The 27,765-nt window shown below is 37.3% G+C and overlaps 1 protein-coding gene and 1 long non-coding RNA gene across 6 annotated transcripts in view; one reads left to right on the forward strand and one right to left on the reverse strand.

The window, feature by feature from the left end:
* Positions 1–23,025, forward strand: part of PROS1 (protein S) — a 31,692-nt gene extending 8,667 nt beyond the window's left edge. Inside the window, exons 5-15 of the mRNA XM_042867217.1 lie at positions 1,123–1,245; positions 1,404–1,526; positions 3,614–3,739; positions 8,589–8,710; positions 11,457–11,575; positions 13,416–13,605; positions 14,554–14,721; positions 15,764–15,932; positions 17,495–17,643; positions 18,377–18,590; positions 20,721–23,025. Of these exons, the coding sequence (XP_042723151.1) occupies positions 1,123–1,245; positions 1,404–1,526; positions 3,614–3,739; positions 8,589–8,710; positions 11,457–11,575; positions 13,416–13,605; positions 14,554–14,721; positions 15,764–15,932; positions 17,495–17,643; positions 18,377–18,590; positions 20,721–20,866 (1,649 nt within the window). The 3' untranslated portion in view covers positions 20,867–23,025. The remainder of the gene's footprint in view (positions 1–1,122; positions 1,246–1,403; positions 1,527–3,613; positions 3,740–8,588; positions 8,711–11,456; positions 11,576–13,415; positions 13,606–14,553; positions 14,722–15,763; positions 15,933–17,494; positions 17,644–18,376; positions 18,591–20,720) is intronic.
* Positions 1–27,765, reverse strand: part of LOC122177630 — a 56,924-nt gene that overhangs the window by 944 nt on the left and 28,215 nt on the right. The gene's annotated exons all lie outside the window — the stretch shown is intronic.

Below are 27,765 nucleotides of genomic sequence, written 5' to 3' on the forward strand. Positions count from 1 at the left end.
TACAGAACTTTAAACTTACTCTTCTGTGGGCCTCAACATAAAGAAATTCAGTGAGGTCTCTGGCACAGAATCACAGCGAGTTTCATTCTGCAAGATTACTTGCCTTTCCAGCCACTTTTTTTTTTTTTTTTAATCTGAGCATCCCAAAATCCTGTCTTCATTCTACCTGTTCTTTTATAATACCCTTTTTCATATTTATTTTCTTTTTAGAAAACATGAAATAACATCCTAAAATATATACAAAAATATATTTTTTAAGAAGAAACAGCGTATTTGTGACTTCTATGGGTTTGGTGATAAATAATCCATGAGAGTACTGACAGACTTAAGAGAAATAAATATAAGGACACTTTACATATTATGCTGATAAAGATTAGGAAAATCATGGAAAAAAAATTGAAGAATTTATGAATTTTGGGCATAGCAAAAAGATAGTGAGCCTTGTGTTCTCTGTCCCAACTATGTATTTCAAGCCTTGCCTCTTGAAGTCTTGCCAGCATGCATAAAGAATCTTCCGTTGATTTTTCCAATTTTTATTTTTTTTTTCCATTGAAGTTAATATTTGTGACAGGTGACAGCATTAAACACTTATGTATCCAGTCTACATACAAGGCTTGGTCAGCCAAAACAAACTCTATGAACACATAGGTATAAGTCTCTCTATGAACACAATGCAGTTTCTTGAACAGAGAAACTGAGCCCTTGAATTTTATTCTGGGGTACTTGTTGAAAATTAGGAATTTCTACAGAAATTTGTGTCAATGTAATGAGACAGAGCATTGTTCTTTAAAGGGTTAAATATGTCTCTAATACTAAAAAAAAATAGTGTCAAGACTTTGGTCACAATCTGCAAGGATTATTGTGGTTTAGTGAATCACTTGTTTTCTAGTTGTTTTCTGTCTGATGAAGAATACTGGTAGCTTTAGATTTTTTTCACTTGCAGATTCTGGCTGACAGAATTAATAACAAGAGTTTTGTGTCAATATCTGATCTTATTCATCAAGCCTCTCCCTATTTATTGAAAGGTAAAAGGTAGCTGTGGAAGACAAAAGGAAAGATTAAGCTGTTCCTTGAGGGAAATATCCTCAAATAACATGTAATTCTAATGTTTTCATCCTGCAGAAATTTCAAACCAGTGTAGCCCTCTGCCATGCCATAGAGATGGATATAAGGATTGCATAGATGGACAAGCCAGATATACATGCATCTGTAAACCAGGATGGCAAGGAGAGAATTGTGAAGAAGGTATAATCTTTAATGTCATTACAATATTAGTTCTCAGGAATACGGTTATAGTTCTACTAGTGCTGAATAGTATCAGATCTTGAAGTATACCTACATGCACGCTGTTGTCTGTGGTTGCTTTTCCCTGAGCAATGATTTTTATTTTGTTTTCGTTCTAGATATAAATGAATGTGAAGACTTCAATGGAGGTTGTAGCCAACGCTGTTCTAATTTGCCTGGAAGCTACCGTTGTTTATGTGAGGATGGCTACTTCATGCATTCAAATAAACGAGATTGCAGAGGTAGGAAATAAGGCTTAAGGAGAGTGTCACTACATAACAATCCATTGCTTATTGCCTATTGACTACAGGGGAAAGAATTTAGCCAAGTAGTTCCATAAATGCTTTAAATCAGCAGAAGCTTGCGTTGCCACTGGAAGATGCAGGCCTACTTCAACCAGGCTGCTCATCCTACTTCCTACCTTACACTGCTATAAAAGAACATTCGGACAACTGTTTAGTGAACAAGATCAAGGAAAGAAGATATTGAACCAACTAAGGTTCAAAGAAAGTTTTAATCACTAACCAGTTTCATATCTCCTTTAAGCTTGTTGAAACAGAAACATAAAGTGTTGCGACCAGCTAACACTGTTATCATGCAATTCCTATCTGGCAAACATTGGCTTAGGCTGAGTCACTCCAAATTTGCTGTCTTCTTTTGGGAGTTTGTATGTTCATTAGAGAATAAACTGTTAATGAAACTGAAAATGCTGTACATGAAGAGAAACATTTGTCTTTCGCTCACCCAGCATATTTTTTTCCCCATACATGGATAGTAGTTGTCAATTTATTATTGACCATGACCTATACATTTCATTCCACTCCAGATGAAGTCTATATATTAAAATAATTATCAAATCTTACTTAAAAAAAAAAAAAAAAAAAAGCAACCTCATTTCATTTTCATATCACATATTTCTGAACCATGCCAACCATTTCAGACAATGTTAAATAATTCAAGAGGCCAGACCTAAGGGTTGTCTGCCACTGTTTCTACTTTTAGTCTAAATATATTTGAGAGTTAGTAATGCCTCTGCAAATACCAGAAAAAAAAAAAATTCTGTTATATCAAGTAGGGAAGACAGGTAAGCTACTTAGAATCTCTGCAGTTCTTGGAATGATGTTGAAAAAATCTTTTAAAACACATATTGGAGCTAAAAATATATGAACATACTTTAACAATTTGGATCAATGACGTAACTGACTCTTTGCAAAGGTTTTATTGTAACACAATGCTTGGCTTAAAAAGAACAAGTTATTTTTAGTTATCTAACACCAGAATCAATGAGTAGCAGACAAAGTAAAATAACCAAGCAACTAAAAGAAAAAAAATCTCAAAAAAGATTTCTTAGTGAAGATTATTATTAGACTGAGATATTTCTTCTGGAGTTCTACTCTATCTTCAGTAGTGATGTAAGTACAGATCTGGGTGTTGATCATTTAAAGACTGTCAGATTGAAAAATAACTTGAAAACTAATCACAGTACTAGTTAGGTCATTTAAAAACTGGATTTAAGTGTTTAATTACATCCATCTTCAAAATTATACACCAAGGAATTTAAAATGCACAAGATAACTCTCAAAAAGTAGCCTGTATTTTGGACAGCTATGATTTCAAAATGTTCTGAATCCTCCCAGGCAGGTAACAGAATCAGTTCTCCCCAGTGCAGCTACTACAAAACCATGGGGAAAACTAGAATGATCCTTGCACATACAGGTGGGAATTAAAATGCTACCAGGGATTGGATATTTTTCTATCTACAAGACATCTAGTTAGATTTATACTATATGTTGTGTCCAGTTGTCACATTGACATTGAAAAATAGGAAATAACACAGAAGATAAACACTGAAATGATTTGAGGGATGAAGAGACAGGGAGCAACTTGAAAATCTGTCAGCATAGACAATTAAAAGAAGATTGTGACGTGTCAGAAATGGATAGGATTATTTCTTGTCTTTCTGGATGTTTTATAAAAGACGGAATATTATTATGCAGTGTAACTTAGTTTATAGGAAATCCACAGACTATTTCTCTTACTGCATTCTTAGATATGTTTCTCTTTTCCTGTTTTCCACTAGACATGTGAGAAGAGTTTAAAGGTAGACAGGCAGAGAATTCATTTTTCACTGAGACTATGCAGAAATTGCCTTTCGGGGCCTCTGGAAGTCTTTACTGCTATAGTTATAGACTGCTATAAAAGCACAGAAAACCTAACTAGCAAGAGACAGTTTGCCAGCCTCACCGAGTTCTTACAGTTTTGGACTAAGTTAAGAAAAAATGATATGCAGAAGAGTGACTTATTTTTAATAACTTGTTTGTATTTCTAGATATAAATGAATGTGCATTACATCCAAACATCTGTGGGACAGCTGTCTGTAAGAATACCCTGGGTAAATATGAATGTGAATGTGCAGAAGGCTACACATATAATTCAACTTCCAAGAACTGTGAAGGTAGGACTTCCCTTCCTCCCTCTCCTTCCCTCTCATATTCCCCCATTTCTTTCCATATTTGAATCTACTGCTATACAAATTCCAGCATCTCTTATATGATATATTGATTACTATGGAGTTACTCACTTGTTTGTTCTTTCAGGGGTCCAAGCTATACTGCAGGCATTGTGCACAATTTCAATGACTTGCTCTGGAATCTTAGGGTATCCAGCATATTCTTGTGTGTTCTCTTGTAATGCCAGATGATTTTGTCAGTTCATGGGACATTACATGTCCCACTGTAAAAAGGACTTTCTGTTCAAGCTCTCAAACCAAGTAACAGGTTTCTTCTGGATAACATGGAGCAATGCATTTAGGATCTGGACATTACTAGGGTGTCTTGTATCCTGTTTCTAAGCACCATTATAGTTGTGAAGATGGAATATTTCACATTTGTCAGTTTAATATATGCGTCTAACTTGAGAGAGGTTATAGGAAAAGCAATTAAAAGTACTCATTCGTCAGTTCCTTACCGGTTGAGACAGAAATATTTGAAAGAATAAATAAAAAGAAGTGAAAACAAAGCTTAATCTGTTGGTGCCAAAATGCTAAAAAGTTTTTCTTTATCTGTCTAATAGGTTGTTTAGTTTTATTTAGCCCTCCTGGCCAGGGACTGAGTCTCTTTTTATATGTCTTTAAATTTAAATTACATTAAAGAGCTTTTCGCTGGGGTCAGTGAAATTTAACATTAAATTCAACTGTCTAATCCCTCCTTGAGGTCTGTAGTTATGTTGAAAACTAACAGCATAAGAGTGAATTGATCTCCATTGTAGGCTGGATGTGACAACACGACAGTTATTTAAAATACCCAATATTTAAAATGAAAAATACTTTTCTACGTCCAGAAAAAGAATTGTGGGGGAAAAAAAGGACCTGCATCAAGAGACTATTCCCTCTTTTCTGAAGTGTAAAGACAGAAGAAAGAAACACAAGACAAATTTCTGTAACAATTACAACAAAGTTGAAAAGCATTGATTACTTGTGGTAAAATGGCAAGAAGCCACTCTTCCAAAACCATCATGAAATAATAACTATTTCAAGCATTGAAAGTATTTGCAAACTTGTTCTACAATGTATTTCACTCTGTTAAAATTTCGGTTCATTACACATATCAGAAATTCAATTTCAGATATAAAAGAAGGATATGAGCTTTTAGAGTTTTACTATGAAGGAAAAATTTCTGCCACATACAAAAAATAACGTCAGTGATCGATTTTTATTTCGAATGCTAGCTCTATTTTATTGCTCAAAAGGAAAGAAAAGCAGTTTATTGCTGGTTACGAATCTTTTGCTCCATGCAGCATTCTTGTGACAAAGTTTTTCATTGTGGTAATGATTACATATTCAGACATCTGCTCTTTATCTAGTTACTGTGGGATTAAAACTTAACTGACAGTTTTATGCCCCTTTTTGAGCTACATGCACTGGAATGAGAACTCATGGTAGTTTATCTAATTGTCACCCCTTTCGCTACTCTCTTCAGATATGTGGATTGCATCAAATTGAATTGAAGTGTTATTTGTCTTTTGGATACAGTGATCCCTGAGGGCTGCAAGATGAGAACATAAAAACAGCAAAGATTTACCTCCTGTATGGAACTGCTAACAGTGCTGATAATAAGCTTTTAGACATAGTTATAATGACATAAAATGAGTCACCAAATGTACAGAGATGTAGCCTTCCAAAAGGACTAAATGGCATTAGTTTTTTTGCTGTCATTTTGCATGTAAGTGATCAAATCCAATTACATTTGCTAAAAAATAAGGTTTGCATTCATTTATACACACTTATATTGATGATGACTGTTACCATAATGAGGAAGAGATTTTTTTCCACCAGTTCCTAGGAGAATTTTGCTACAGTTCCTCATTCCCACCTTTTGCAAGACATCATCGAAGGAAGAAATCTGTACAATCCAGTCTTTTTTCAATAGAAATCATACCATTTTAGATTCCAATTTATATTCTTCTCATGCTGAAACCACATTTTAAAGAACTACCTAATTATTTTGTGTGCCTATCTTCATATTATTTACCTTCTCTGAATAGGGAACTTCTCCTAAGGAAGTGAATAAGCCAGTTAATCAAACAGGACAGAGTATTTCTGCATTTCAGATATTAGTTCTCCCTAGCACCTGTTCTGAAAATCTGAGACAAGGAATAAGGCTTTCCCCTTCCCTCATGAATTGTTTAACACATACAAAACCCTGCTTATCCACATCCATGCTCTGGGGAAATTATTATGTTTCTCTAGCAGTATATAGAACAGTTCTCTTCTAGGGCATGGTTTGCAAATCCTTCATGGCTGATTTTAAGTCTCAGCAACTCAGCAAAAGCAACTTATTCAATCTTCCACTGAAAGCAGCTGTATGAACCCAGGATGCTGCAACAGATCCATGAGTTTGTCTGAGGAGCTTCCGATGACTATTTTGTGATCTGGAACTATCATTTGGACAGATCTGTGGGAAGCTCTTGAAATAGCTCAAACAAGCATGCAAAAACGTTGAATACAACTCAGAAGAAGAAAAGGATAATTTTAAAGCAATAAAAAAACCTCCAAAAAACCTAATCCTCTCCTGATTCAGCATTTCTATAACAGGAAACATTAACTCTGCATGGAGAGATTCTGCTATTTGGACTGATAGGGATTCCAGAGCAGTTGATGTGGAAGGTGACTTTCATAACTATGCATGAAGCTTGCTGTCCTCCTGTTCAGATCATACTCTCTGGAAACCTTACTCATGAGCATTAGGTTCATTTTGGCAATGGAAATTTACATCTCCCCAAGACTATGGCAAGTCTCTGAGTAATTGATTTAAGATAGAAATTCATCTCTCAAGCAGTGTGCAATAAGCTTTCATAATATGTTCATAAACTTGTGTTTGTCTGCAGGCTCTGGGCCTGAGGAATACATTCAAAATGAACTACTGCTTTCAGAGAATTCAATACTCTGATTTACTCTATTGCTACTGGCTAGCCAGTGCTCATAGTTTTATGTTTTTGTATTGGCTGTTGTTCACATGCTGGAAGGGGTAAAGAATCTTCCACAGGGAACAATGCCTCCTAAAGCATCTCTACAGAGTCATGTTTCTCTGGAAGGCCTTGAGAAAAGTTGCTTCTCGGAATCTCTCTACTTGCATTCCTCTCAGGACATGTTGAATTTTGTGTTTCCTTTCATATCTTCACTGCAAAGCAGGATATAGGGTTTTTTTTTTTTTTACCTTCTCTTTTCCATATGCTCAGGCCTATGCAGATTTCTCACCCTCTTCTGATCCACAAGTGATCATAATAAGAATGAAATTTGTTTTTCCAAAGCAAGCTGATAGGAAAATATAGATAAAGCATTATTCTTACCTAGTGCATAGTATGTGTAGATTCTGTTTGGAATTTTTCATTGCCTCATTGGTATGTTTGATAAAATTAGAAAAAACAACCAGCAACAGAACCAGTTTGACACTGTAATCAATGGGTTTGTTGTCAGTTTTAAATAGACTTGAGATTGCCAGTCACTGGAAATTATTAGGAAATGACTTTCACAGTAGAACCCCTTTTACCAAGCTGAGCTTGCAATCTATTGGGATAGACAACAGCCATCAAGACCATAAATAGTTTAATGATTTCCAACTGGGAAGGAGTACATATGCCAAACAAAGGAGAAGCGATCTAACTGTAGATGAAGGAGATGGAAGGGTCAAATTTCAGTTCTGCATCAGCAAAATACTTCTTAACAACTGACTAAATTCTGCTGCATGAATAATTTGTGACTATTTTCTCTGAGGCATATGTGGAAATAAGTATGAATAAGGCTCCAAAATAAACTTTTAAGCATTTCAACCCACCCTCATATCTTACTCACACAGAACGTTTATAGTTTACAGTTTCAGGAGTTTGCTTGTTTGTGTATTTGTACATTCAGAGTAACACATTTTAATAGGACAGCTTTCTCAAATCCAAGCAGTTAAAATTCTTAACACTGGCAAATGTTCTCTGAAGACCGCGATTTCAGGCACAATTGCATGGTCACAAGTGAATTTATACAGTCATTATATAAGAATAATTCAAGTTATGATGCTGCAACACAAAAGCATTTGCAAGAAGCTACGTCAGATCAATTCATGGCAACATCCAGTACTATATTTCTGTATTAACAACTTCTTCTATTTACTTATGTGAGATTTTGGATTTGTAAGGCATTTGAAGAGATTTGAAGAGAGAAGCAGAAGTCTGCTATGCAACATTTTCTGCAGCTGTGTACCTGAGATCAATTAGAACTTGAACAATCCAAAAAGCTGTAGTCATCAACTGTCATCAGCTGAGATTGCTGTATGTCATTTTAACAGATATTTTGCTTTGAAATGATTTTGGTCTTATGTGAATAAAACATGTTCCTTTACCACATAGTTGCCATATATACTTCTAACACTCTAAATTTTGATTATATCCGTAGGAAAAGGAAGAAGTCTGACCCAGAATAGCATTTCTACTGCAACAGTAGTGATTTATTGAGGTCTCCTGTGCTAATGCAACCACCTTGCATTTGAAATTCTTACTGCCTCACAAATCAGACAAAATTTTCCCCAGCTCTGAGTACGAGGCCCTTATCACATTGCTAGGTTTTAAACATGCAGCAGGTAATTCTGGATTCAAAATTTTACACAGGGAATATCCGTTAGCATTAATTTAGCTTAACGGTAGTCACCTGTTGGATTCATTTTATGCTGGAGAACTCGTCTATCATTCCAATAATTTAATATTTGCTTTCAGTCTGTTCAATCAAAAATCTTAAAAACTCTTGCTTCCATCTCTTGTAGATATTGATGAATGCGCTGAAAATACTTGTGCTCAACTTTGTGTAAACTCTCCAGGAAGTTATAGCTGCTATTGCGATGGCAAGAAAGGGTTCAAGCTCTCTAAGGACATGAAGAATTGTGAGGTAAAACTGCACTGCATAAAATTCCACGTGGAAAATCACAAAGTTGGATATCTGTTGGCGACAGGATGAGTTAGCTTCAAGAAAATAATAATAAGCTATTTGAGAACCAATTCAAAATTGCTGAAAAATTGCTCATGACTTTGAGCTATGGTTTGACTCACAAAGCAGACCCAGTAAAGTGTTTGGATGCCATTCCGTTCATGCATACTCATTTACACAAACCTTGTCAAGAGAAGCTAGCCTTCGCCAGTCTTCTTTATTTTTTGCTGCCTCCAAAATAGATCCCAGCTTTCTCCTATCATACAAATAATTTCTGTTCAGCTTACTCAGAGCCAGAATATTCCACTTGCCCACATGTTTCCAGGTTTTTCTTAGACTGCACAAAAGTTTTCACTCACTCTTGCGGAATTACTGCAAGATCCTGTTTGGATCAAAAAAACAAAAGCTGGACTGTTTTCCACAGTTTTCATCTGCAACAGCTTAAGATGAAGGATGTAGTAATACTTGCCAATTGAAGAAGCCTCTCACAGCAAGATTGGTCTGTTGTTGCTCAGTTAGAAAATTTACACTTATTAGTAGAAGAAAATTTGGAACTCTGGAGAATCTCAGTTAGTGGCTTTTCTCGTGAATCGTTCTTTGTATGTTTTGAAAAATTCATGCAGGCTGAGACTTGTTTTATGAGGTGAGCGCAGATAACTGCTAAGAAAAAAGAAAAAAGCAACAACACCTCTAACAAAATACAACAAAACTGGACCTAAGCCATAGGAATGAGGTCTGGCACAAGCACTAGCTTGTATACGTTAGAACTTGTCTGTACTTGCTAAAATTTAATATCTGAACAACATTGGGAGTCACTACATTTATTTTTCCTTTTTCATCAAAGGAGAAGAGTATCTTCTAGCTTCATTACATGTTCAGTACAGCTGTTTGGAAGTGATTATTTGTCTATTTGGAAACTAGTTTCAGGCCTTGAAATTGAAAAAAATAGTTTAATCAGTTGAGAATATATGCAGTCCAAGGACTAGTTATATTGGCAAATGTGAAATGGAATAGCCATAAAATTAATCACACTTGTACATTTAATGAAACTGCTGTGTCATGAATGCACTAGAGTTTAGTAACTGTATTCAGCTGTTTACCAAATGAATATCTTGAAGAAGAGCCCTTCACACACATTCTTGTCACTTCTATTCTATATACTGCCATCATATAAAAGATACACAGTGTGTTTTGAGGGATACCTTCATAGCAAATTGATTTTTAGGCTCCTACTAGTCAATGTATCTGTGCTCTAAAGTACATTCTGCATATCTTCCCACCTTTCTTCAATGCAGAACTTACTCCCTCTACCAGAAGACATTCTAAGTGCTTTACTTTCAAGAAAAAACTGAACATATTATTTTACTTGTACAATCACAGTTCCAGAACACAAAGAAGCCAACAGTGCCTGGAAAGGGTAGTTTACATTTGTTTGTTCATTATTTTACTACTTTAAATCTGCACCACATGTAATTCCTATGTGCAGAAGCCTGCTTAAAAGTTTAGGTAGCTGAACATCTGAAAAATTAGGTGCTGCTGATTTTGATGTTGATTTTGATTTTTCCCTCCTCATTGTGGCTGCAGCTTTCTGACTGTGATTACTCATATTTGACTTTGGCTAGAGAACTAGGATTAATCCCAGCTTTGCATACTGTTAACGGACTTTTAGTTCCCACAAACACATAGAACTCTTCTTTTACACATTTCCTGAGAATATTCTGTCTCAGGACCTTCCTGATCCCATTAACAGTTCTCAGAAATATTAATTCAATGCTGTTCTAGCAGGAAGTGACGTGTGTTTCTGATTGCATCAACATCCCCTTCCAGAACTGAAATAAAATAACTACATTCAGTGAACAGACAGAAATATTTTGTACCAATCTGTTACTGTATTTACCTGTAATTTGCTTCTTTTTATTCCAGGTAAATTATTCTAGTTGTACTGGAAGTTGTTCAGTTATGAATAGTTGTATACTGGTATTGATAAAGAGAAGGTGATCTTTACTTATTTATTTTTAAATCTACTCAAGTCACAGCTCTGACCTCCTTCCCTTCTAACACCTGATTATGTTTAGATTCCACACAGCTTTAATAATGGAATTTGTCTGGGCTCTAGCAGATGGATGTCATAGGTCCCTGGTGACAGAAAATGACATGATGGAAGATGAGAAATCTTGATTAAAATAATGAATATTTAAATAGTTGCAGTCCACCAGAACTTTTTCAAGCTATCTTTCAACAGCTTAAATAAATGGACATTTATAGAATCATAGAATTATTAAGGTTGGAAAAGACCTGAGATAATCTACTCAAACCTTCCACCTACCACCAGTGTTGCTCACTAAACTATGTTCTTTAATACATTTCTTGGACACCGTGACTCAACCACCACCCTGGGCAGCCCATTCCAATGGATTACCACTCTTTCAGAAAAGTTTTTCCTAAAATCCAGCCTGAACATCTCCTGGTGCAACTTGAGGCCAGAGGCCATTCTAAACAAACAAACAAAACTAAACGAAACAAAACAAACAAAAAAAGGAGAGTTATCAATTTATGTATAGATATTCAAGTTTTAAAAAAATTAGTGAAGTCGTCCATTGCTTAAACAAACAACAACAAAAAGAAGCCTAACAGGAAACAATAGAATTTGCTTAATGGAATTTCACAATACAATGTTAACAGTTTTTTTCTTTTCTATTACTTTCAGTCTGTTCCTGTGTGTATCCCACTGAACCTAGAAAGGAATTACGAGCTGCTTTACCTGGCAGAGCAGTTTACAGGGATTCCTGTTCTGTACTTGAAGTTTAAATTGCCAAATGTCACCAGGTAAGCATTTGCCATTGATAAAAGTATGCCTGGAAAGCACAGACGTTTCCCTTAATTTTCTGAGGATGTAGAGTGGACTGTGTGCATAAGTTATATCACCTTCTCCCTTGGGTTTGGATACCCTTCTATGGAGAATAGATTAACTCAAGCTCCTGCATGTACAGTCACTTAAGGGAGCATGGAGTCATTTGAAAATGGACAGGCAAGAGTAATGTGCCTGGAGTTGTTTCACAGCATCTCTTAATGATTGTACTGTGTCCTTGAGACACCTCATCCAATATATAAACAGAAACTGTCTGATGTGGCAAAACTAAAAGGCCAGCAATTTTCTTCCAGACGCCTCAGAAGCAGGTAGAGCCAGTAGCAGCTGAGTACCAAACAGGAAACAGTGCAGAGCTAGGGCAGATGTGAACCACTGGTGTTGAGGGTATAATAGGCACTAAGTCCTATTGGTTTGTGCACAAGAGAGGAAAAAAAAAAGTGGTGTATCTTTGTGACAGAAGCTTACTTTTCCCTTGAAAGAAAGAGCAGGGGTTAGGAAAGGTTGGAGACAGTGACAGAGATACAAGAAGTCAATTAGAATCCTCAAATAAAATTCAGATATTATAGGAAAAAGAGTTAGTTTATAGCTTCTGTTCTCATATATGGCAATGGCTTTAAGTTTGTTGCTGCTGCTATTTCAATAAAATCAGGCTAGGGCTGGTCCAACCCCGTGCTTCCTTTCACAGCTTTCTAAGGACACTGATAAAGCACAATACCTTGTCTGAATCACCACCTACATGATTTCCTTTATTGCTGTTAGAGTAATTGACAAAGATAGTGACCTCTGTATTACCCTTGGAATTCTTCATAGTGGCAGCCAAAATTGCAATGTTTCTTGACTTACTGAACAATTTCAGAGTAACAGAAAAGTAACAGTTAAGCTGATGATCCCCAGAGCCTCAGAACCATACAGAAAGACATAAATATTGAGAAAAGTTTCCTCTTTTTTTCCTCTGCCATTTTTCCAAGTTGACCTGGCAGTAATGCTTTCCTGGAAGACCTTCCTAAGAAGATAAATGTTTGAAACTATCTTAGTAGCCTCTGTAAATACAGAAAGCTTTTCTGTGGGTCTGTGCAAGAGACTGACATCTAGTGGACAAAGAACAAGACTGGGAATTAAAATGACCTAAGTTCTAAATCACTCAAATTTGTTGTCTTCAGCAAATCCTTATTTCTCTATGCTTTGTTTTCTCCTCTCATTCTTAATCTGTTCTATCTGGCCCAGAAGTTCTGGGAGGTGTGAACTATTTTTGTACTCTCTTTCCCACTCTAGCCTGTCCTATATATGTAAATTGTAATTTTGCTATGTGTATGTTTAGCTGCCAAGACACAGACAACAAGTCCTCAAATTAGAGAGAGATGCATAAAAGACAAATTGCTAAGTTATAATTGTAGGACAGCACTTGGCAAACCCATTTTACTAAATTACACTGTAGATCACTTATTTTTCCCTACATCATATTTCCGTGCAGTGCAGTAGAGATATTGCCTCTATCGTCTTAATAAACAGGATGTGATGTCCTTCACATGCAATGCTCTTATGAGTTTTAGTGACTGAACAAAAGCTTTTTCAAATCCTAGCTCCAGGAATCAGTTGCTAAAGTTTTCCCTGGATTTAGATAAACGACATTAGATTCTGCCTTTGTCTAATAGGATGCAAATATCACAAATGCTCAGAAACAGAATTACCAAAAGGTGACTATCTATTAACTTACTTACTAACACGTTTTCCTAGGCTCTTCAGTACTTCAGTATTCCTGTCTTAATAATAAAAAAAAAAAATTTGTTCATAATTCAGATTTTCAGCAGAATTTGATTTCCGGACATACGATTCAGAGGGAGTTATACTATATGCAGAATCCCTTGACAATACAGCATGGATTTTGCTTGCTCTTCGTGATGGAAAGATTGAAATTCAATTTAAGAATGAATTTGGAACAAAAGTTACCAGTGGAGGAAAAGCCATTAATGATGGCCTGTGGCATATTGTAAGTTGGATTTACCTGTCTTTCCCTTCCTTTAATCCCCTAATGGAACTATACCATATGCAGAATCTAAGCAACAATTCTGGAGGCTTAGAATGATGCTTCCAAATCACAGATTTAAAAAAATTAACCATGAAATGTGCAGGGATCCCCTTCCTCAGGGAATTTCTGGCACCTGTTTATCATCACTGATAAAGAGAGAATTAACACTAGCTAGCAACACAGGAATTCTTTGCAGTCATGAAAAAGGAAGCAGTAGATTATTAGAAAGTGTGATTGCAGAGTGAACTGCACAGTAATAAGACACTTTGCCTAGAAAGCAAAATTTACTTTCAGTAAACCAGAAGTCCTGCTTGTTCTTCAAGCTCACACAGCCAAGATGAAAGAGCTTGCTCACCATCTGTAATTGACACCGTATTATCAATACAAATTTGTTTTTAGGGAGTGAGAGAAGAGAACCTAGAATTCTGCATAGACCTGTTTCAGTTCAGTTCAACCTGCTTGAGATTAAAATTCTACTTTGATGCCTAACAATAGCAAGAGCAGGTGCTGAACCTCTTCTGTTTGTGTTCTATCTCACTCACTCCATCCTCTGTATCAGCTTACAGTGAAATGGAGAGCTGTATGCCAAATGTAGAAATTGTACAATTGTAGAAGTCAGCATCTTGCAAACTCTACAGAGCATGAAGTAAACTAATCAGCTGTGTAGGCATTCTTGGGGCTAAGATGGGAGTAAAAAAAGATCATCTTTCTATGGGATGTCATGGATATGGACAGCTGTGATGATCCAAGTTTAAATATGCTATGAAGTACTGAATGCGTTAACACTATTTTACAAGCCAGATATTTAGAGATATACAAATAATACTTCATACAGGTATATATAATTAGCATTTAGAAATATACTACTTGTTGGTGTGTGCCTATTTAAATATTTTCGTTTCATTCTAGATATCAGTTGAAGAACTAGAAAACAGCATCAGCGTAAAAATAGCTAAAGAAGCAGTGATGAATATTAACAGCCCAGGAACTCTCTTTAAGCAATCACACGGTTTCTTAGAAACTAAGGTGTACATTGCAGGATTACCTCGCAAAGTTGGTGACACTCTCATTAAACAGGTAACTAAAAAAGTAATGTTAATTAAGACTTTTTGTATTTTTTCTTTTGCAGTCATTTTGCAGGAAAGAGTAGTAGCTTGAAAACTGTTCAGAAGATGAAAATTGGGTTATTAACCACTGTTTTGAAAGTAAATGTGCAGAGAACTTTGCAGTCTATCCTCTCGTTTCAGTTACAAAGACACAATGTTTAAGGCCTAATCCCTTAGGATTCTGTACCTTATTTTTTTAAAAATATATTTAAGATTCCCTAAATCACCTAAATTTTCTGCTGCATGAGTATTTTGGAGTGACTCACGTTTGTGGTGTTAGCTTCTGCTATGCCCTGAATGGGTACAGATATCGTTGTGCAGGTAGCACAGTGAGCTTTCATTTCTACTATATATATGCTATATATACTCCTTAACAGCCCAGATTAGACACCACCAATGATTCATTCAGTCTTCCATTCCAAGCTGCTCTGCTTGTTGATGAGGGGGGCACAACCAAGTTGCTTCATCTATCTGCTTCTGAGTCCAGGAGCCCTCAAACTAACTGAGGGCTAACAGAGAAACAAAAAATAACTGTACACCAGTTTTTTAATTCTTAATTTTTTTTTTCTCAAAAGCAAAGCAGAGAGAAAAAATATGAAGCAATATAACAGCATCTCCTTGCCTAATGGAAAGTAATTACAGAAATTTCTTTATGCTTTCATACAAGTAGAAGACTAGAGAAACAAGAAACAGTGCTATTGTCATTGTCCTTGAGATATAGAAAAACTATGGTAATCTAAGCAAAAGAACAGCATAAGCTTTAAAAATAGAAGCAGTGTCTTTTTTTATACAGATAAGTAACATCAAAACTGGAAATATTAAATCAGGATAACTTATTGAAGGCTGAGGTACTAAATGCATGCCATTTGTTTTCTCTCAAGTATCAGTTCTGTAACATGTAGCATTGATAAAGTTATTATTGGCTCCATGTTGATATGTAAAGTAAGACTTTCTTATTAACTTTTTCAAAATAGATTTGAATTCACACCCCTAGTGCTGTAATTCCTCTACAGATTAACCCTCGGCTGGATGGCTGCATTCGTGCCTGGAACCTGATGAATCAAGGCCATTCAGGTGTAAAAGAAGTTATTCAAGAAAAACAAAGCAAGCACTGTTTAGTAACAGTTGAGAGAGGTTCTTTCTATCCTGGCACTGGCATGGCAAAGTTTCATATAAACTATAGTAAGTATTTTTCTGTCTGTTCTTATACTTTTTACTGGACTGTTGATAAGAGGTGATGAATTGTAAAGGAAAGTAAAAAAAAAAACAACAAAACCCAAACCAATGCTAAGCTATGTTCCGCTACATCCAGTGGTGATTCCAGTAATTTTTTTGAGAAATATGTTTGAATGAGGGTTTTTGGTCCCATTGATGTCGTCAGTTTAATTTTTGCTTTAGATTAGGAAGCATACTCTCCATTTGCAAAAGATGAACACTAATTCTAATTAGATCTAATTCTGCTCTGTTTGTCTGCGGAGAGACCTACAATGGTATTGACAGAGAAAGTATACTGGGGATGTGGACAAGGATCATTATAGTTTTGTTAATGCAATTCATCTTTTAAATAAATATCCTATTTGAATGCCTATCTTGCTCCTCCTTAACCCAAAACTTCATTGCCTGACTTCCTGGCCTAATTTCAAATTTTGCAAGTCAGGATCACCCTCTGTACTCTCAAGTTCCTGAAGTGAAATATCTCTAGTATCATTGCAAATCTTGTTGTCATTGCACTTTTATATCTCAGATGCTATCCTGCCCTTCAGCCCCTCCTTTGATCCCCAGTCTTTTTCATCTTAGGACTTGCTATTCCTCCTGAGGCCTTTTATTTATATCCCCTAGCCCACTTCAAAAGATTTCTTCAGCTTCTTATATCATGTTTCCAATCAACTCAATATGAGCGATTCCTATGCCACTGAAGGTTCCTCTGCTTCCCTCCCATTCGTTCACATCATGTTGACATGTCTCCTCCTGACCTTTTTATGTAGGGCTGCTGCTATGCCTTCACTCTCTCCACCCTCCATGCAGTTTCCAGCCCTGTACCACACTCCTCAGATTCAAGTGGCTGCCCACAGCTACCTTTCCTTCCCACAGGCTGTTATAGCCCACTGCTTCCACTCACACCTTCCTCTGTGTAGGGATCTAACCTCATTTCATGTTGTAGAATTTCTGCTTCCTGAAGAAACTACTAGAAAACAACTTAGATGTTAATGGGGAAAGGGAGGGCAGGTGCTGGAAGTTACAAAAGATCACAAATAGCTCTTTAAACAATTTTTGTATTAGCTTCACTGTGAATACATCATATTAAATGATATTCACACCATCTGCACATTTGTTTTACCCATCTGCATATTCCCATTTTAGTAGTGGAACGATTTGGGAATGTAAAAATGTGTCAGAACTGCCAATCTTCTACTCAGTGGCAGTAATTTATGAGTTAAGCAGCTTTTTAGGTTTGATCTTAAATTGACCTATAATAAATACGGCACCTGTTCCATGTTAAAACAGAGAAAACAGCATTAAAAAAGAGTCTGAAGTCCTAAAAGAGCACAACAGCAAAGTGGGTTGTTCTGGTGGTTCAGATTAGACTTGCAGTTCTTTCTAGCAATTCCAAAATTCACTTTATCTGGAGATTAGTACCAATTTTTCCACAACATGAAAACAGATTAAGTACTAATTTTTTAAGACTATGTTAATTTTTCATTTGCAGGTAAACTAATTAATTTCAATCTTTTCTTTTAAAACAGATAATCTTGACAGTGCTGAAGACTGGCTAATAAATGTGACGATGACTATTCGCCCATCCACAGACACTGGTGTTATGTTTGCTCTGGTTTCTAATGAAACAGTGCCTCTTGCTTTGTCCATAGTGGACTCTAACTCTTCTGATTCACAGGTGATGTTACAGTTCTAGCACCTAGAACACGAACTCACACGAATCACAGCTCTCATCTTTGTCTCACTTAACTTACTAGTCATTTGTGAAAAAAGTCAAACTAAAAAGAAGTTACTTACACACAGTGGAGGTGGAAGGCTGAATTAATATTTTGCAAAGCGCTTACATCATCTTTTGATGTGCAGAAAATGAATTCCTATTTGTGATGGTTACAGCAGAGACAAAGCACTAAGTGCTCCTATGTTAGGTGCTATCCATTATATCACATCTCTAACCTTTTCTTCCAAATGCACAGAGCAGAAGAGGAGGTATGGCAGAGACTGAGTTGTGATATTATAGCAATGATAGTATGTTAGTTTCAATTTATAAACAGATGTTTTTGTTTGTCCATACATCTGCCTGAAATGAGAGCACGTAAGGAAAACTAGGTTACCTTTGAAGCTGTAGCAGTACTCCCTTTGACTTTAAGAGAAGCAGAATTTCACCTCCGAACCACAACCAAAGAGTTTTTACAGGAAATGCTCTCACTTATGAATTTCAGAATCATTTATATTTACAAAGGGGATGCAGCTATCAACTTCAGTATCTTTTCCAGCTTAAGATACAACTTTTTAAAACATCTCTCAGATTCCTTTTCTTTCTACTTCCAAATGTAAAATGTATCAAAATTAAATATAATTGCATGTTAAAGTTACACATAGCATGTTTTGTGACTTTGTATTCTCTTGTTTAGGAAATCATTGTGACTACTGGAAACATCACTGTGGCAAGTCTGGAATCAAAGAAGCTATGTACACCCAGAAAAGTGCAAGTTGGACTTCTGGTAACCAAACAGCAACTTCAGCTGTCTGTTGATTCCCACACGGACCAAAGCAATTCAGAGCAACTGTCTGTCCTGCATCAAGCAATGATGACAAATGTTGTCACCTACTTGGGTGGCCTGCCAGGTGAATTATATTTATTTTCATTCATTTGTTCTTTTGTACAAGCCTCATTACGTTCAGCCTTGCCCAAGCTGTACAAAGCATACAACTGTACAAGAACCCGTTTACCCTTTTCACCTCCCAGATTCTTCTTGTTTCATCCAGTCTATGCAGCTTTTGAAGGAGCTCAGTTTTCAATAGGATCATTATTAGGTCCATTAAGAGGCATAAGTCTCTCTCTAGAGGTTTGAATTTGTGATTTCTTTTTTCTTTTTAAGCTGGGAAGGAGTAAGTATTGTATTTTCTGAAATGCCACCAGTAGGAACTGTGTCAAGTATATAAGAAAACAAACATTTATGAGTAAATTGTCAGAGATGCAGAAGCTTAAGTCAGAAATATTGTTTCAACAAGTAGGCTCTGAGCAACCGTTGACTGACAGTCTTTGTGAGATGGAAAATACACTGAAATAGCAAATAACATTTTGTTTAAACAAACCACAAGTGAATCCTCAGTGTTAAAACATGAGCAAACATAATTTTGTACACGAAGTGTACACATGCATATTTGTACAGCAGTTTGATTTCGGAGTGAATCATGCAGAAAAAAGGCATTGCCACAGACAATGATTTTTCAGAGCCTGAGTTCCTCAAACTTAAAAATTGGTAGAGGAAAAAGACCGTGGTTATGAAGTTAAATTACTAACAGCAGAGACTTTCTATTATCCTCTGTTAAAGGTATTTTAGGAAGAGTAAGTCACAATTTCTACAGAAAGCCTTGGAGTTTTTATGAACATAGTCTTGAATTGACATCCACGTTACACATGGGCTGCATTGTCAAAGCACTGCCACAGATAAAGCCAGTCTTTATCTGCAGTGTGTTTCTTCCATGGGAGAAAATGTACACATGAGCATAAAGAAGTGAGAAACTGTGTATCCCATGGAGATGATCTGTTTAGGCATTTTTCAAGGCAGAATACACTGGGGAAACTGGAATTATGATTTCACCCTCTAGGCTTACTCGTCAGAATTGAAGCAATACTGGGGCAGTACTGCAGCCCCAATCCACAGCTGTTTGAAGTGATAGTTGCTTCTGCATCCATGCAGAGGCAAATCTTTATACAGTGGTAGTAGAGGATATAAAAAATTGTAACTAGATGTGACTTTCTCCTGTAATTTTGTTTTTGAATGGGTATACAATGTCATGTAATCCAGCTAACCAGACAAGTTTCATTCACATAGAATATGTAGAATAAGAATACTGTAAGAGTACAGTACTGTCAGGCACCACTTCAGGTAAGTGTTTTTGTAATGCCTGCTGACTTTTCAGAGATGAAGTCTGTATTTGCTTAGTAGATGCAAATTAGTAGATTAACAGAGCCGTAATAACTTGAATACGATTCTAGTCATTTCAGAGCCTTCTTCATGTTTGTGGTATCTGACTCTTCCTAGCGCATTGCCAACACCGAGGCCTTAAGAGTTAAGACCTTAGCTAAAGTCAAGCATCCTAAAAGATAAGATGAGTACATATTGTATTCTGAGGCCTCACAGCAGTTCTTGCTTGATCCTGTGCCTAACATATTGAACGCTGGAAGCACATCAGTGATCTGATTCTAAGAAAGCTAAATGAGCAACAGATAAAGTGGGTCTCTCACAGAGATTTCACATGGAAGAAGTAGTAAGGAAGCAATAAAATGTGTGCAGTTCCCAGGGGTGCCCTATTTGAAAACGTGCAGATCTTAATCCAGAATAGCTTTCTGGCAAAAGTCAGATTGTTCTTTCCATGACCTCTAAACCTATAAGCATCTGTTTGTAGGTCAAGAGAAAAACAGTGGACTCCATGGCACACAGTACTAGTTCATTGTAGTTAAGTGTTTCTCATAGCAGCATTTCCTGCATTATGTATAATTTTCTGGTTTCTGGTTGGAAGAACACTTAAAATACATATTTCAAATTGTGTTGATCCTACTCAGCTTTGCAGACTTTATCTCAAGGAATCTTAAACAGAAGGGAGAAGAACTTAAAAGCCAAATTGCTGTTTTCTCCCATGGATGACTAACGGAGGCAGACTGGAGTGTTCCCCATGATTTTGCTAGTCTGAAAAATACATAAGACATTGCATGCCTTGGCCTAATAAATTGAATGTGTTTCTGTGCAGATGTTCCTGTGGGTGCTACGTTAGTAACTGCTTTCTTTAATGGCTGCATGGAGGTGAAGGTCAACAGCAGACAGCTGGATCTGGATGAAGCCATTTTGAAACACAATTCCATCAGATCTCACTCGTGCCCACTGATTATGGAGTAACCATTCAATTCTTAATTTAACTTTTTTCCTTTCAGATATAATTTGCATAATTAGTCTCATGTCATAATGAAGCCTGTACTGTTTTATTCAAGATGTGCCAGGAAAATAATCAACAGTGTGTTTTTCCACCCTTTTATATAGAATATGGGTGAAAAAAACCCTTCTCTTTTCAGCTCTAGAGAGACAATCAAGATCAAAATTCTGCACTGTTTTCTTTTTTTAATTCATATCAGTGATAAATCTTAAAGCCAGATTTATCTTCCATGCTCAGACTATGACCTTCATATATTTAGTTTGGAAAGAGAAATTTTACGTCTTATTTTTCATATATCAGCACGAAGTTACAAGTTGTAAAAATTAGCAGTGTATTAGAATGTAGACAAAATCATTCTCATTAAGCTTTTCCAAATATAACATACAAAGAGAAATCTGTACAGGTTTTGTAGTACATGCCTTCAGTAAAAGAGAAAATGCCCTGGAATCCAGAGCCCAAACTGTCTGTGGGTATGTTTACATATTTGTACCAATGTTGGTAAAGCAACTTCCAAACTATTATTTTTTCTTTTATTCTTTTCTTTTTTTTTTCTTTTTTTTTTAAACATAGTTCATCTTTGCAAAGTAGCTTATATTGTACCAACTTTAATTCTTCTATTTTAGGAACACAGCTTTAGACTGTTCTGGATTAGATCAGGTAATTTACTTCTAAAGTGGATTAAAATACAGGCGAGGCAATTTTAGAAAACAGAAAATTGCATGAAGGAAGGAGCTCTGGTCTTCATCATGGGAGAGCAGACTGGAATTTCCTAAGTAAAACTGAGAACTTGCAGCAAACTGTTATTCAATTTATGACAAATTTGGCACTCCTCAATACGAGCACCCTCTATGGTCCGTCATAAATTCCCTTCACTTTTGTCAACCGTGCATTCACAGAGCCCCCAGAAGAGATTTATTTGCAAGCCCTAATACAGTTTCTGACCTACTTGAAAGTCTCGATTTTACTAGCAATATCAGAATGTAAAGCCATGTTCTGCTCAGCCAAGTTTAACGAAACAAGTGATTAGAAGAGTACTGTTTTCCTCATGTTTTAATTTCAAGTGTTTCTGGTATTTCTTTCACATTCTTAGTGTTCTTTCTGCTTCCAAGCTCATTTTCACGCAACCAGAAGCCTCTCTGTGCAGCTCACATATGGTTTTGTTAACCCCAATACAAATAAATTGCAAGAGAATTGCTGTAAGCAATGAATATATATACCCCCATCCATCATCTGGAGAGACATTTATCTGTCAAATTTTTAGACCCAGGGTTTGCTTTCTTTTCTCAAGACAATGAAGTGGAAATGTATGTAAAGAAGAGTGGATTGTGACAATATTCATTTTGAGGATAGTCTTTCTCCAGAGATGCTCCCAGTGACATTAGTGAAGTTTCTTTCACAGCTGAGTACGAACACTAGTGCATCACACCACAGAATCTGAGCCCATCTTTCAACATTATTCCTTTGTCTGTTATTGTTAACACGGCTTCCCACTTGTGCCCTCAGATATAACACAATATTTGCTCTTCTACACCAACCAACTTCAAAATGGCCTCTGAGTCTGTCCAGCACTGATTTGTATGCAGCTGCTTATCTGCATGAATTCCCTACATCTGTCAGCTTGCCAGTGAACTGCAGGTTCCATTTGCTAGGAACATGTGAAAAAAGCCCTTTCATTTCTCCAGATTTCATGAGAGGGAAATCAGTGCAGGAAAGCATCCCCCCACCTCCTTGCTGTCTTCCCATCTCAAGAAACACGTGCTTCATTTGGGCCTAGTAACTACTGAAATAACCATTGAATTCTGGAAAGCTCTTGGCCAGTATCTGTCTTGTACAAATAGAGAGGAAACACAATCAAGTGTCAACAGTACTAAAAACTCTTATATCAGCCTGTGTGAGCAGCAGGAGAAAAGGCTGGTGCTTTTTTTTCTGTTTAAGTGTAAAAATTGGTATAGAATTGAAATTAAAGAAAATCCTGTTTTCCACACAGACACCACTTCTTTTTGTTGTCATGCAAGAATATTTTAGGATACTGTAGTTACAATGAAATGTCTGCATTTTTTAAATGTAAAAGTGCCTCCCTATTGTAAAAATTAAATGAAGCAGCATTTGCAAGTTTTTTCTCCCATTAAGTTGTATTTGTCTGTGTTTGTTCATTTTCACTGTGCAAGACTGGTTCTAGTGGTCAAATGGTTGACTTCAGAGCTTGTGGTAATCTTCAGCATCAGAGACAAGAGCTAGCTTAAATTAGTAGTCTGTCCAAGTAGTATTCAGTTGTGGCTGTCAGGTGAGGTCCTGGACGACTGGAGGAAGGGTCACATCACTCCCATTTATAAGAAAGGGAGCAAGGAGGACCCAGGGGAGCTACAGGATGGTCAGTCTCACCTCTGTACCTGGGAAGATCACAGAACAGATCCTCTTGGACAAGGATCACGTGAGGAATGAGCGTATGATCCGAAACAGCCAGCACGGCTTCACCAGTGGAAGGTCATGCTTAACCAATCTGGTGACTTTCTATGATAGAGGGACGGCATTGGTGGACAAAGTGAAGGCGACTGCTGTCATTTACTGGGGGTCTTGATGGATCAAAAACTTAACATAAGCCACCAGCGTGCTCTTGCAGCTCAAAAAGAAAATGGTATCCTGGGCTCCATCAGAAGAGGGGTGGCCAGCAGGGACAGGGAGGTGATTGTCCCCCTCTATAATGCCCTTCTGAGGCCCCATCTGGAGTACTGTGTCCAAGTCTGGAGTCCCCAGTACAAGAAAGAGAAAGAGCTGTTGGAGAGGGTCCATAAGAGGGCCACTAAGATGATCAGGGGACTGGAGCACCTCCCCTACAAAGACAGGCTGAGGGAGCTGGGCTTGTTCAGCCTGGAGAAAAGAAGGCTGCAGGGTGACCTCATTGCAGCCTTTCAGTACCTAAAGGGAGCCTACAAACAGGAGGGGAATCAACTCTTTGAAAGGGTAGATAACAACAGGACAAGGCAAAACGGTTTTAAGTTGAAGGAGGGAACATTTAGGTTGAATATCAAGGGGAAGTTCTTTACTATGAGAGTGGTGAGGTGCTGGAACAGGCTGCCCAGAGAGGCTGTGGATGCCCCATCCCTGGAGGTGCTCCAGGTCAGACTGGATGGGGCCCTGGGCAGCCTGGTCTAGCATTAAATGGGGAGATTGGTGGCCCTGCATGTGGCAGGGGGGTTGGAGATTCATCATCCTTGATGTCCCTTCCAACCCTGGCCATTCTGTGATAACTTGTTCTCTAGATAAATGTTTAACTTCATTAATTGTGTAATACTGCTTGAAGAAATTAAGCTTGGCTTAAAGGACATGTGGAGGAAATTAGATCAATGACACTTATTGATCCCTATCTTTTCTCCTTCATCAAATGTATGTAATTGTATTTTAGGCATAATCATTTCAGCAAAGACTGTTCAGTGTTTATATGGAACAGCTGTAACCTGCTGTATGCACCAAGTGTTACAAATCAGCATGTCCCAGTTTCCTTGAAAATGAAATCTAGCCACGGAGTTGGTTCTCATTTATACCAGAGCAGCTTCCTGCTTATGTGCCTGATCCAAGCAGAGTGTGTGTGCTTTAATGCTTCACATCTCTTGGAAGAGAAAACTGGCCGGAATGGGTGTGAACACCTTCATTGTTGATATTCAAAGTTAGCTCTGTCATTGCCATCTTCAAAGGAAGACCAGCCAAACATTTTAGACATTCCAGTCCTATTTATCACTGAACAATGTATTGAAGGATCAACAACAAAGGATGCCAGTCCTTCAACGTTATTAGTTATATGTATACACTAAATATTTTGCTACCTCAGCAATCTTAGGATATCAAAACACCTGGATTTGGGAGTATTTTATCTGCCAAAAACAACAGCAATGTAATAAAAAATTAGATACAAGGAAAACCTTAGCAGCTAATAACAAAGGCATAAATAAGGCATCACTTAGTAAATAAATGAATCACCAAGACATTTTGATTAATTTTCTCCTGCATTCTTTTCCTGACCACAGTCCTGCCCCTGCACTTCAGAGCTAGATGACCATAGATCTGTCTGTAGAAACGTCCGTCCAAACTAAAAAAAAAAACTTAACAGGAATAGGCTTTACAGTTTATGCTTTTAAAACGATGCTTCCTATCCACCAAATGAATATAGCCCCATTGTTGCATTGGTTGTACGCCTTTATTAGATATGATAGGTTGTAAAATTATTAGTAGATGGATTTCAATTGGAAAATGTGAATAACTGTAGAAATCAGGTTGTTCTGAGCAAGAGGTACTAGCAGGGAGCCAATATCTTTGGCTTTTTAAACAGATACTTGCATTGAATTAATCAAAGTCTGCACAGTTGTAGGTGCTTCAGGAGTTAATTACATTGCTTTTTTAAAATTTATTTTCCTTTACTAAGTAATTTGTAGTATCTTAAAATATTAGGAAAGTGAAAGAAAATCACAAGTAACAAGAAACTGGAATCTGGCAATGTAGGCTTATGGAGCTACAGGTATTACACCCTTGCCATACAGCTTGTGAGGACCACAGAAAAATGCAACAATGCATAAAGACAGAACTTCCCTCTCTCCATAAGCAGTTACGTGCTGAAGACACAAAGTCCAAAACTCCTCTGTGATACCAGACCTTCTGTAGACCAAGCCTCTCATCCATGTTTCCTCAAAAGCAAATTATGTCCTTCAAGTAGCTCTAAAAACCTTGCTTTACCTGTTAAGTCTCAACGGCTCCACACAAAGCAATGCTTTTTATCATTAGGAAACCGTGTTTCTCTTCCTTCCTATCACCTGGTTACAAGAGAAATAAAGGCCAACTCAACAACATACCACCCTGCAGTCACAAAAAGCCATACAGTTTGCTTTTATTTATTTATTTATTTATTTATTTTGAGATAGAGGGCCTGAATCAGCAGCACTCATCTCTAACTTGGCCAAGATTCCTCTACTGAAGGGCCACCACAGCAGTGGGGGAAGCTCATCCAGCAGCAATACCACTGGGGTGTGGTGAAAGCCACTCCACAGAATGAGAGCTACACTTTGTGAACTTTTCCAAGGTCTTACACATGATATAAGAAACAAGAGTTTACTAAAGGCAAGGTTAACAGGATCTAAGAAGATCACTGAAACACACAAAGTTATATGTGATTTTTGCAAACTTGGAGTACTATGGAAGGTAGAGAATAAAAATGACTTTGTTCATATATAAAACAGAAAATATCCTGCTTACAATTCAGCATTGTCTTACCTTTCCAGGAAAAGTTTTCCTTTCATCAGATTCTGATACAAGTCCCACTGATCAAACCAAGAACTTTCCCCTGAGCCAGCCTTCCTCTTTTCCAGCCTATCAGGGCCATATGCTCATTCCCACCAGCTGGCCACAGTCTCCTGCTAAGGCACTCAATTGAAAAGCAATCTTCCCTTTTAAACCTGGGCAGAAGCCAGCCTTTTGTTTAAGGGTTTCTTCTGTAACAGAAGGTCATGTAGATTTAACAAACCTGCTTGCCTGGAACAGGAAAACCCTATCACCTTGTAATTCATGTCTTCATATTAACGCACTGGGCAGCAGAGGCACTAAGCAAGCTGCACAGAAAATCTGAAACCTGTATCTCAGTGAAGTTTTATACAAGGTTTCAGGGTCTTTCCAGGGGATGCGTAAGTAGTTTGCTGGCAGCCTCACAAAACCCTCATAGTGAAGTCATTAGTCTGCATTTGCCATTTTCCACAGATGTGAATTGGAATGACATCAGGATCTGCCCCAAGCCATCCCTCAGCCTCTGGGACTGGCTAAGAACACGGACTTCTTGGGGTGCTCTGTCCTGAGTGGGAAATGGGACCAGCCCAGGTCAGGCCATCAGGAGAGATGCTTTGCCTGCAAAGGCTGCTTCTGTAGGCACTTAGCTTTGCAGATGAAGATAAATGAACAACAGTTCCAGGAATGCTCCACATAAAAAAGGCTGTCCTGTTAAATAAATGAGGCTGAGAACAAACATTTTAAGTAAGAAGTGCGTTGTTACTGCCTGTCTTTTTAAAGCAAGATAAACCTCATGTTGTTACTTTCCAAACGTTATTTGCAAGAGATAGACCTCAAAGAAATAACCCGACAAAAAAAACCCAACATTAGAAATGCAGATTGAATGTTTCTCAGAACACTGCCATAATCATAATAATTTGGGGCAAGCCGCTTTGCTGAGTTCTCTATAAGTTACTGCAAAGCCTAACCATGGATTTTGACTATGTGGCCGTTATCATCATATTTTGTTCCTGCAGGAAACAGAATGTTTTTTACTTCTGTCTAAAGTAGGTAACTGAAATCGTTACTCTCTCACCTGTGTACACTTCTAGCAACATTTCTTCTGCACTGACTTTGTGCTGTTATCAGGATACCAGGAGCTCCAGGTTCCCCACCATTAATGACATTTGCAGTTGAAGCATTCAGCAGTCCCTTGCTCTGCTTTGGGTGTCAGTGATGTCAGCAGCTGATGCTAGCAAAGCAGAGCTGTGACCTATGATCTCAAGGGCTGAAAATGTAGTTTAGCTCATCCATAAGAAATTAAGAACCAGCTTTGCCAATATTTCTACAGTCCTTTTACTGAAGCCTAAATAAACTGCCACTAACCAAGGATGAAATTGATTTAACCAGGCTTACCTTGCAGCCTGCTGTAGGTCTTGACATAAAAACCACCCTCCATCCTCAAAAACTCCAGCCAGTGAAACTTTAAAAGCGGACACTGCTTCTTGGGGGATATTCACAATGAATACTAAACAGATCCCTGAAGCACTTCATACCTTTTGTCCAGAGTCAATGCTTTTTTTTCCTGTTATGTGCACTGTTTTTCTGCTGCTAATGTCTT

Source organism: Lagopus leucura, unplaced genomic scaffold (genome assembly GCF_019238085.1).
Source record: "Lagopus leucura isolate 7727_CA_CO unplaced genomic scaffold, USGS_WTPT01 Super-Scaffold_100001, whole genome shotgun sequence".
Classification (NCBI taxonomy): Eukaryota; Metazoa; Chordata; class Aves; order Galliformes; family Phasianidae; genus Lagopus; species Lagopus leucura.